Source organism: Aphelocoma coerulescens, chromosome 14 (assembly GCF_041296385.1).
Source record: "Aphelocoma coerulescens isolate FSJ_1873_10779 chromosome 14, UR_Acoe_1.0, whole genome shotgun sequence".
Lineage (NCBI taxonomy): Eukaryota > Metazoa > Chordata > Aves > Passeriformes > Corvidae > Aphelocoma > Aphelocoma coerulescens.
In genome coordinates, this window is record NC_091028.1 from 2,318,154 (window position 1) to 2,329,060 (window position 10,907).

General features: G+C 66.6%; 3 protein-coding genes across 3 annotated transcripts; all 3 read right to left on the bottom strand.

Annotated features, from left to right (window-relative positions):
• Window positions 1-10: 10 nt before the first annotated feature.
• On the bottom strand, window positions 11-1,310 carry LOC138118468 (cytoplasmic phosphatidylinositol transfer protein 1-like). Its single transcript, XM_069029469.1, has 2 exons — window positions 1,229-1,310; window positions 11-897 (listed from the first exon to the last, which is right to left on the bottom strand). Exon 2 carries the CDS (start codon window positions 893-895, stop codon window positions 632-634), a length of 264 nt encoding a protein of 87 aa, XP_068885570.1. The 5' UTR covers window positions 896-897; window positions 1,229-1,310; the 3' UTR covers window positions 11-631.
• LOC138118469 (cytoplasmic phosphatidylinositol transfer protein 1-like) lies at window positions 1,275-6,277 on the bottom strand. The gene is given in 10 exon segments (XM_069029470.1): window positions 1,275-1,364; window positions 1,746-1,809; window positions 1,884-2,039; window positions 2,136-2,231; window positions 2,318-2,389; window positions 2,885-2,892; window positions 3,056-3,144; window positions 4,816-4,964; window positions 5,974-6,061; window positions 6,063-6,277. Coding segments are annotated over 10 exon segments (969 nt in total). The 5' UTR covers window positions 6,227-6,277; the 3' UTR covers window positions 1,275-1,281.
• Window positions 6,278-9,267: 2,990 nt separating this feature from the next.
• On the bottom strand, window positions 9,268-10,738 carry LOC138118467 (myeloid-associated differentiation marker homolog; the record flags this gene model as incomplete). The annotated part of the gene is given in 2 exon segments (XM_069029468.1): window positions 9,268-10,589; window positions 10,592-10,738. Coding segments are annotated over 2 exon segments (1,206 nt in total), but the record flags the coding sequence as incomplete, so codon positions are not given.
• Between the last annotated feature and the right edge of the window lie 169 nt (window positions 10,739-10,907).

The window sequence follows — 10,907 nt, forward strand, 5'->3', positions numbered from 1 at the left end:
AGCAACCAGCTGCCGTGTCTCGAGCTTTATTTCCAAAAAGGCCTTTGTTTTCCTAAAGAAAACGAGGGGCTCAGCCCACCCCAGCCCCCCTCGAGCAGCCACGGCCTCTGGAGGGACAGCAAAGGGGACCCCGACTGTGGGACCAGCTGTGCACGGGGCTGTGCAGCCCCTGGGGGTCCTGTGGGGAGCCCCAGCCCAGCGCGCAGCTGTCACTGTCACTGTCACCCTCACTGTGCCCCCACGCTGGTGCCTACCCTGCAGGGCACTGCTCCAGCCTGGCCACGACAAGCGGGCACCAGCTGGCACCTCCCCACTGCTCGCCAGCCTCGGTGGCCCTTGCGGACACCGGGGCAGGTGGAGTCGAGGGAAGCAGCTCCTGCGGTATCACCCGACGCTGCCGGGGACCCGCGCTGGCCTGGCGTCCCCTCCCGGTGCAGCCAGCGGGACTGGCACGGCAGTGGTGGCACCGACCCGTGGGGGCACCCACGGTGGCTCGGGGAGGCCAGCGCACCCCAGGGCTGCCAGCGCCCTGACAGCGGGTGCGGGTCCCTCCCTGGGCTCTGCGCCCGTCGGCGGGGCCGGGGTGGGCGGCGGAGCTGGCACAGTCCAGCACGGAGCGGCACCGCCGGCCTCACTCGGCGCCAGCGCGTTCCCGCAGCGCGGGCAGCGTCAGGGTCTCCGGCGCCGACTTCTTCCGCGGGCGAGTCTTGGGGGGAGCCAGGAACTCGGGGGCCTCGTCGCTGAGGGGGGTGGAGGGGGCGCTGGCAGGGGCCGAGTGCGTGGCCGTGGGCTGCCCCACCTCGCTGACCGAGATGGCCGGTGCCACCAGGCCGATGAGCTCGTTGGTGGCCTCCTGCGTCTCCTGCTCGTAGCGCCGCACCTCCTCCATCGTCATCCCTGCCGAGCACAGCCGGGCTTGGGGCCGCTCGGCACCGCCGCGTCCGGCACCCCCTCATCCCGGGGCAGCCTGCGCCCCGCACCCCGGCTCCCCACCGAGCTGGGGGACAGGAAGGGGACAGGGACTGGGGACAGGGGGACGGGCAGGGAAGGGGATGCTGGGCAGCACAGCCAGCTCCCCAACTCCAGCACCAGCCCAGCCAGCAGAGGGGAAGGGATGGATAGGCAGCGCAGGCAGCGCAGGCAGGGGACACGCGGGGAGGGCAGCTGGGAGGGGGGACCCTCCGCCGCGGGGTGCAGGGGGGGCACAAGCCCCCCTGCCTGCACCCACCCCCAGGCAGCAAGGCGGGGTCCGGGGTGTCCGTCCCCGGCAGGCAGAGGGGCTTAGGGGTGCTGGTTCCCCAGCTTTTGGTTTGTGGCCACTTGCATCTGAGTCTCGAAGGCCCGGACCTCTTCCAGGGACATGTCTGGAAGGCAGAGAGCCGCTCACCGGGGTGGCCTGGCACCCGCCGCCAGCTGTCACCAAACCCGGGGGTCCCGTCCCCGTGCCCGCATGTGGCAGCCGCCTGCAGCGCGTGTCCCTGCCAGAATGGGGGTGCAGGCAGCACAGACAGGGTGCTGGGACCCCTGTCCCCGTCCTCCCCGAGGGCTGCAGGGGAGCGGGCAGCGTGCGGGGGTGCAGGCAGGGGTGAGCAGGCAGCACAGGCAGAGCAGGCAGCAGCGCAGGCGGAGGAAGAGCAGGAGCTGTGGTGGGGTTAGTGGCATCAGCAGTTAGACCTGCAGCCCCCTCCCTCCATGGGCACCGTGTGCCCCCCTCCCCACAGCGCCGGGTGACCCCACGGACTCACCGCACCACTCGTCCACCCAGGCAAAAGCCTGCCGGTGCCCGATCAGCAGGATGTCCCGGATCACCTGCAACACCACGGGGGTCAGCACCCTGTCACTGCCCCCCCAGTGCCCCCCAGACTCCCTTGGGCCCCTCTCACCTTGTGCACAAACTGCTCCACCCGCGTCTGCAGCCCCCACACCTCGAACTTGACGCTCACCAGTTTGTAGGAGCACATGATGGGCTTGGTGTGCTGGCGCCAGCCCTCCCGCAGCGGCCCCCGGCCCGTCTTGGCCGAGCTGAAGAAACGGGGGTCCTGGGGGGATGGGGAGGAGTAAGATCATGAATCCACCCCCCTGGGACAGGAGACAAGGGTGGCCTCAGGGAGCTCCCTCGTCCCCAGCCGTGGTACCTCCAGGCTGCGGTAGTAGCGCTCAGGGATCTCGTCGAAGGCGATGTCCAGGAAAGAGACCTCGTGGTCGCCCAGGATTTTGTCACTGTGGAAGATCTGAGGAGGGGAGGGAGGGTGAGTGACATGGGGCATGAGTGGTGAAGTGATGAGCTTGCCAGGTCTCAGCTACGGTGCACACTCACATTCTCACTGTCCCCACAGTTGTCCTCGTACTTGGTCTCGATGTAGATGGAGAACTTGGGCAGGAAGGAGCACTGCAGGGAGTGGCTGTCAGCTGGTCCCCGAGGGACGCCCATCCCGAGGGACGCCACTCCCAGGGATGCCCACCCCGAGGGACACCCCACCCCCAAGGATGCCCATCCTCAAAAGAAGTGCAGTCCGGGGACACTGATCCTGAGGGACACCCCCCCAAAGGACACCCAGCCCTGAGGGACACCCACCTCCAAGGATGGTCATCCTCAAGGACCACCCACCCAGCCACAATGACACCCTCTCCAGGGAATCCCATCCCCGAGGGAATCTGAGCCCCACAGGACACCCACCCTGAGGGATGCCCAGCCCGAAGGACACCCACCCAAGGGCTACCTGCCACGGTGACACCCACCCTGAGTGATGCCCACCCTGAGGGACACCCACCCCTAAAGGATGCCTGTCCCAAAGGACACCCACCCCCAAAAATGCCCCCCCAGCTCCCCCTCCCCAGCCAGCTGCTGGAGAAGGGGACAGGTCATTCCATGCCACCTCCTTACCGTGTACTCTGCAGGGACACCACGGCACATCACAGGGTGGCATCGCCAGGCGGCATCACGGGGGGGAGAGAGGGAGTGGTGAGACCGGGGACAGCTCCCTGCAGCCCCCCCACCACTGGGCAGGGACAGGGTGCCCGGGGGTGCCCGTCCCACGCCCTGCCCGGGGCTCACCCGTGATGGTGTAGGGGTAGTAGTTCCAGGCCCTCTCGGTGATGTAGAAGATGCGGGGGGTCACCGCCCGTGCCCAACTTGGCAGTTTGCTGTGGGCACCACGGCAGGGCACCCCCTCAGGACAGGACGTGGCTGGTGCCACCCATCCATGCGCCGCCAAACACAGCCTGGCTCTGGGACCCCCATTCCCACCCCAGGAACCCCACCTGCTACCTAGGACCCTCACCTCCACCCCAGGATGCCCCCAGGGATCCTCATCTGCACCTCAGCATCTTCATCCCAGCACCTCTCCCAGTAACCGCTGCCACCTCCCCAGCACCTGCATCTACACTCCAACACTGTCATCTGCACCTCAGGACACCCCCAGGGACCCCTGTCACCTCTGCAGGACCCTCACCTCTGCCCCAGCTCCCAACCATGCACCCTCACCTCCACTCCAGGATGCCTCCAGGGACCCTCCTCACCTGCACCTCAGAACACCCTCAGGGACCCCTGTTGCCTCCCCAGGACCCTCCCCAGTGCCCCAACATTCCCCCACCAGAGGCCCCTTCCACCTCCCCAGCACCTTCATCTGCATGTCAGGACCACCCCAGGATCTGTGCCAGCTCCCCATCTCCACCCCAGTGCCCCCATCCTCTCCTCAGGTTCCCCACCTCCTCTCCAGACACCCTTACCCCCCTCTCCTCCCCAACAAACCCCCACCCTCCTTCCTGGACCACCACCCCTTCCCCAGGACCCCTCCACCTCCCCAGGGCCGAGGCCCCAGGGTGCTCCCATTCCCCCCCAGCACCCCGGCAGGATCAGGCCCCCTGGGGAATCGGGAGGTGGGTTTTGATTAATTTTCAGGCGTTATAAATAAATTTCAGGCGAGAGGGGAATCGTGAGCGCTGCAGCTAAAAATAACCCGTCTCACACCAGCAGCTCCTGGTGGGGAGCAGCCGTGTCCGCAGACAGCTGAGGGGACATGGGGACATGGGGACAGTGGTGCTGGGGGCCAGCGACTTCCCCACAGTGACACCCCCAGGGCCAGGGCATTGCTGAGCCCCCCGATCAGGCACCCACTGGCACCCGGAGGTGTGTGCCCACCAGAGAGAGGTGGGTGCACCCCTGCAAGGTGGATGAGTGTCCCGAGATGGGTGCACCCCATAAGCAGGGGGCAGCCCCCCAGAGAGGGGGTGAACCCCTAAGATGGGTGCACCCTGGGACATAGCTCCCAAAGATGGGTGCAGCCCCTGAAGACAAGTGTGCCCTGGGTGATGGGTGCAGCCCAGAGATGGGTGCAGCCCCCCAAGATCAGTGCAGCCCCCCAAAATCAGAGCACCCCAGAAGATGGGTACACCCTGAGAGATAAGTGCAGCTCCCAAAATTTGATGCAGGCCCCAAAGATGGGTGCACCCCAGCACTTGGGGACCCCAGTGGGAGACACACACAGCCCTTGAAGATGGGTGGGTGCCGGGGAGATGGGTGCAGCCCCCCAAGATCACTGCACCCCAAAGATGGCTACACCCTGACAGGTGCAGCCCCCATAGCTGGGAGCAGCCCCCCAAGATCAGTGCACCCCAGGATTTGGGGGCACCCCTGGGAGATGATGGAGGCAGCCTGGGAAATGACAGGGGTAACCCTGGGAGAGCAGTCACACTGCAGGGTGAGGAGGAGGTTCTCCAGGAATTTTGGAGGAAGAGCTGGGGCCACCCTGATGCCTGCCCATGCCCCCCACCGCAGTGCCCACCCAGCACCCATCACCAGAGCCACAGGCTCACCTGGAGAGGTGGACACGCTTCTCAGTGAACTGGCCGGGGCCGTGGACGGGGTCCTCGTGGGGCTCGTTCTTCACCACCTCCACGCCCTCGCCCTTCTCGCTCTCCTGGTGGCTGTGCTTGCTGATGGTGTAGAGCTGCCCCACGCGGTACTGCAACCACAGCGCCCGCCCTCAGTGCCATCGGCCCCGGTGACCGCCCGGCACAGCCCGGGGGCTGAGCCACGCTGCCGAGAGGGGAAACTGAGGCACGGACCCTGAGCCGTGCAGCGGGCAGGGGGCTCCTGGGGCACCCTGTGTGACCTCCCGTGTCCTTAGGCTGTCCCAACACCCAGGCAAGGGCTGGATCCTGCTCTCCCTGTGCTTTCCCAGCGCCTTGCAGAATGCCTGGAGGTTTTCTGCTCGGCAAACTACCTGGGAGCCAGGGAAAGCTGAGCGTCTGTGATACATATGGATGTGTCTGTGTCATATATGTAACGATAAGGTGTATTTGTGTATTTGGCGATGCAGCTGTGCAATAAGGGTTTGATTGTTCTGCTGAAGATCCCATCCACCACCCCACCCGCCAGCACGATTTTACCACCCCACTCTGCCTAAATTAAAACCTTCCCCAGGTGCCAGCAGGGAGGGATGGCACTGCCCCGGGTGGGCACTGCTGCAGGTCCCCGCTCGCCAAAACGGCCCCGTCGGCACCAGGTGCTCACGAGAGACCTTTGCCCAGGGATGCTGCCAGCTGTCAGCGCTGTTTGCCGATGGCATTCAGGCTCCCTGCCGGAGCAGGGATGGCGCTTGAGCTCCCTGTCATACCACGGGCATCCAAACCCCCGCCGCCCTTCCCCTGCTGGTTCATCCCCTGCTCCTGCTGTGCCCCGGTGCTGCCGGGCTCTGTGCCCCAAGGTCGCCGTGCCCAGGAACGGCATGTCCCCCCACCTGCACCCCAAAGTATGGCTCAGCCCTCGCACGGAACATCCCGAGCCCAGCACGCCCCGGTCCCTGCCGCAAGCCGTGCCACGAGGACACAGCGAAGGGGTCACCGCGTCCCTCTCAGGGCAGGAACCGATCCCCCGGCGCCGCGCTGCTCCGGGTATGAGACCCCCACCCACAGCCCCTCCCTCGCTGCGTCCCCGTCCGTGCCAGCCGCGGCCCCGTGCCCCGCGCTCACCTCCTCGGTGGTGAGCGGCATGCAGATGCGGTACTCCTTGACGAGCATGGTGACACGGGCAGGGTGACACGGGCACGGCGGCCAGCACGGGGGTCAGGCGGAGGCGTCGGCGCTGGCGGGGACACAGCTCATGCTGGGGGGCCGCGGGCAGCGGCAGCGGGGGGGACGCGGCGCTGCCTCCCACGCTCCCATCCCAGCACCCCACGCTCGAGGCAGCCGCCCCGCTCGCGGTGACTTCACGAGCCGTTGCCATGGCAGTGCCGTGAGGTCACCCGTGCGAGGAGCAGCCTGGGTGTACCCAGCTGGGGACACCCCGGCACCCCAAAACCCTCCCGGCGTTAACCCCTTCCCTGCCAGGCGGACGAACGCGTCCTTACGCAGCTGTCTTGGAGCACACGTGCCCCCTCAAAGTAGGGTGCCATCCCTTCGGGGTGCCACATCCCCACCCAACTGTAGTGGCCAGTGAGGCAAGAGGGTTGCAGGGATGTGAGGATGGGGTCAGACCTGCCCGATGCTCCTGGGGACCCACCTCTAGGCACCCACACTCTGTCCTATCCTGAGGAGCTGCTCCCCGGCAGCACAGGATCATGTCTCTGAGGTAGGACACCCTTTCCCTGGGCAGGAGTTGGACCCCCTTCCCCGAGGCTTCCCCCAGCACCTGTCCCAGCCAGCATGCACTCTAGGGCTGCCCCCCAGCACCCACCCCAGCCATGGCACTGCCAGGCTGGCACATTCCCTTCCCTGTCCAGCCAGGGCTGGGGATGCTCAGAGTGAGTAACAGGACAGCTCAGGGGGCTCCTGAACGTGGCCCCCAGCCCCACAGAGAAGGAAGGGGACGTTGGCCCTCCTGAAAGTCACCCTGGATGGGGGATCAGGCCTTGGAAGGGGCAGACGGGGGCTCACATGGGGCTTTGTCTGGAGTCAACTTGTCCAGCTGGGGACACAGGGACATCCTTGGGGGTACAGGGTCATAGCGGGACACAAGGGCATCTTTGGGGGCACCGGGGGACACAGGAATGTCCCTGGGTCCACACAAGCATTTGAGGCTACAGGGGCATCCCTTGGGGGACACAGGGACACCTTGCTGACAGGGCAGAGGGCTGGGTGCTGGTGCCAGGTTGTAGGGACCCCAGTACCGGCGGCGGAGGCAGCCCCGGCGTAGGGGAGGTGACACCCCGGGGACTCACCGGAGCACCGCAGGGCACGGCATTCCCCTCCCCATCCTGGCAGATAAGACCGGCCCTCGCCGGCTGGAAAAGAAGGAGCCCCCCCGGCCGGGCTCAGCCGCCCCTTCCCCACCGCTGTCCGCGGCCACATTCCCTCCGGGCCGAGCCCCGCCGCCCCCCCCGCTGCCCGCACTCACCGGCCCGCGGCGGTGCCCGCTCCCACCGCCGCCGCCGCCGCCGCCGCCGTGCCCCGGCCGTCCCGGGCCGTGCGCAGGAGCGAGCCGCCCCCCGCACCGCCTCCCGCGCCGCGGCACACCGACCCCTAGGGGGAGGAATGCACCGGCACCGCACCGGCACCGCACCGGCACCGCACCGGCACCGTACCTCGCCTGGACCGGCACGACATCGTACCGGCACCGCACCGCACCGCACCTGGACTGGTACCGCACTGCACCGGCACCGCACTTGGACCGGCACAGCACCACACCGGCACCGCACCTGGACTGGTACCGCACCTGGACTGGTACCGCACCGGCACCGCACCGGCACCGCACCGCACCTGGACCGGCATCTCACCGCAAGGACAGTGACACCGGCACCACGGCACCGAGAGACCCTCCAGCGCCAGGGCTCCTCTGGCACGGCACAGACTGGCACTGGGGCACCCCCGGCACGGCACGGCACGGCAGCAGGGCTTCCCGTACCCACCAGGTCCCAGGTCCTCCCAGCGACCCCCAGCACCCGCTGTGTGCCCCAGGTGGGAGATGCCCTGATGGGGCTCCTGGGCTGCGCTCCCCCTGGCAATCCCCAAACCTCCTCCAGCCACTCACCTGCACCCCGCTGCCAGCCCAGCCCCTGTTCCCCCAGCCTCACCACACCCCACGTGCTGGCACTGCCCACGTGCCATCCACAGCCATACATTACCAGCACAGCTCATCACCAGTGACACCTCTGTCACTCCCCGTGCCTCCCGTCCTCCTTCCTCCGCTCATTTCCATCATCCTGGGCACCCGTCAGTACCCAGTGCTCAGGTGCTGCACTGGGCTATGCCTCACCACTGCCATTTTCCTGTTATTTCCTCCCAAAATTCTGCCATTCCCTCCAGCCCCGCTGCCTGGGGTGCAGGGGAGTAGCCCATCGGTGCCACCATGATGGCCACTGTGGGGACAGGGATCGGGCAGAGGGGACTCCCACCAGGCCACCCTGTGGTGTTGCCATCACTGGTGGTGCTGGGACCCAGCACTGCAGTGGTCCTGGCACTGGCCATGGAAGTCCCACCTGCCCAGGCACTGGGGCACCCGTGGGCTCTTTTGTGGTCGCCAGTCTGTGCCATCTCCTACTGGTGGGAACCCCTCTTTGTGTCACCCTGTGAGCCCCAGGGCAGCAGTGATGGGCCCTGACATGGCCCCGGCAGCCCTGAGGCAGCAGGGACAGCCCGAGGTTGTGGCCAGGACAAGCAGTGGCCTAAGGAGCAGCGTGGGGACAGTGGCCCCAAAACCTGCCAGGGTGCCCCACGGGTACCCATCCCACATCCGGGAGCGCAGTGCCAGGAGCTCTGCCCGCAGGCACACCTTCCCCTGCCTTCTTCCCACATACCAGCCTGTGGTGTCACTGTCCCCCGGTGCCGTGTGTCAGCACCCCCAGCTCTGGTGGCTCTGGGTGGCAGCCACCCCCCGTCCCCGTCCCCATTTTCCCCCAGGGAGGGGACAGCACAGCAGCCCCCAAACGGGAATTCTGGCCTATGTGGCTGGGACCAAACCCAGCAGGGCTCCTACTGGGGTGACTGTGATGGTGACAAGGACCCGGCCATGCTGGTGACAAGTACCTGGTGGGCTCTCAGCCCCCCCAACAGCTGCATTCCTCCTGAACCTGTTTGGCAGGGCCCCGTGCAGGTGCCAAGGAAAAGGCATCCGGGTTGGGCTTTTCCTGGTCATGCCCTACTTCACTCCAGTGCCGAGTCAACAAGGAGGAGAAAGGATTTGCTGGAGCCTGGTGCCCCCATAGCGCTGCTGGTGCCCCCCAAAGTCACCCGTGGCTCCCAGTGCCGATGGTGCCCCCCAGTTTCTCACCCCCCAGCAAGGATCCTGCAGAAGATTGAGAAGGGGAAGAAAGAGGAGGCAGAAACAAGTGAAAAATGACCCAATTTAATCCCAAATCCTCTCAAGCTCTGGGGTTTCAGGAGCCCCTCGTGGCCTCTGCAGCCCCTCTGTCAGTGCAGCCCCTGGGGCCCCGGGCTGAGCCCACCCCTGGGAGCACCCCCTGGCTCTCTGCTCCGGCACGGGAACGAGGAGCTTTCCAAGGCATCTGGCCTCTTCCTCAGCTCCGCCAGCAGCCCTGCACTGACACCGGCACCCAGCCGTGTCCCACCACCCCGAGCCCCGCCCCGAGCCCTTAGGGAGGTGCCCTGACAAAGACCATCCTGGTGGAGTAGATCAGGTCCACCAAGTAGGCGATGAGGTTGAAGATGGTGAGGAAGGTGACCCCCAGGTGCTTGTTCCACCAGCATTTGCTGTTGCAGGGGTCGGGGCGGCTGTGTCCCCTGAAGTTGTAGAGGGGCCAGAGGATGGTGGTGGTGAGGTACATCAGCAGGGCCAGGAAGTTGTACCCCACCAGCATCTTCTCCAGCGGGCAGGGAATGTAGGTGAGGCAGCGGCCAATGGTGAAGATGATGATGAGGAGGGTGATGATGAAGCAGATGGAGTAGACAGCCACGCACCACACCAGGCCAGGTTCCCCACTGTATTTATCCAGTAAGGAGAAGATCAGGCAAGCCACGTAGGCTTCAAAGACCTTGAGGAGCCCAGGCACGGTGGAGAGGAAGCTGCTGATGTCCCCTGGCTTGGCACGGGTCAGTGCCACCTCGACGGCGTAGGCGAGGAAGCAGAGGCAGGAGGCGGTGGTGGCCACGGCCTGCCGGGCACACTGGTTGCTGCTGCAGGGGCCGGTGATGAAGGTGACAGGGAAGATCACCGAGGAGGTGAAGACCATCAGAGCCGCCAGCATGGAGAAAGCTGAGGTGAAGTCGTCCCAGGAGAGCGGCAGCAGGGGGTAGAGCTCCAGCAGCTCCAGCAGCAGCACCAGCAGCGTCACAGTGAAGCAGAAGCACCACGTGAACATGCACCACGTCCCGTAGGGACTCTCAAACTGCCCGGTGGAGGCCACCAAGCTGAAGGTGAGGCAGGACAGCACGACGGCAAAGAGCCGGGCGATGCCCACCCAGGAGGTCACGGCGCGGAGGTTCACCGTGGCCACGGCCATGCTCCGGCCGCTCTGTGCCCGCGCCGTGCTGGGCAGTGGGTGCTGCCCGCAGCCGCTCTTATCTGGGTGCTGGGGAAGAGGAGTGGGGCGCAGGGCAAGGAGCCGCCAGCCCCCCCGAGCCGCCCGTGCTGAGGACCCTCGGCTCTGCTGCCGCTGCCACCACGCCGGGTGGCTGCTGGGGCTGGCGGCCACGGAGCGGGTGGATCATTAACGAGGGGCTGGGCAAAGGGCGGTGACGCCGAGCGCTGCGGTGGGGCCGGGGCGGGCAGGAAGCCACCATGTGCCACCGTCCTGGCGGCGAGCCGCAGCCCTGCCCACGGCAGGAGGCACAAAGGAGCCTTTCAAGCACCCCTGGAGTACCAGAGAGGCCAACCTGACACCTTGGCAGGTGCCAGGGCTTGGCAGCCAGCAGGGCAGCACCCACTGGGTGCCCCTGAGGGGTTTAGGGGCTGCACCCAGTGATGGGTGCTCCTGACAGAAGGGTGCCACATCTGGGTGTAGCCCCTTCAC

Bases quoted from the DNA above. Each gene is read 5' to 3' on its own strand.
- LOC138118468 (XM_069029469.1), bottom strand. From the start codon at position 895: ATGACGATGGAGGAGGTGCGGCGCTACGAGCAGGAGACGCAGGAGGCC.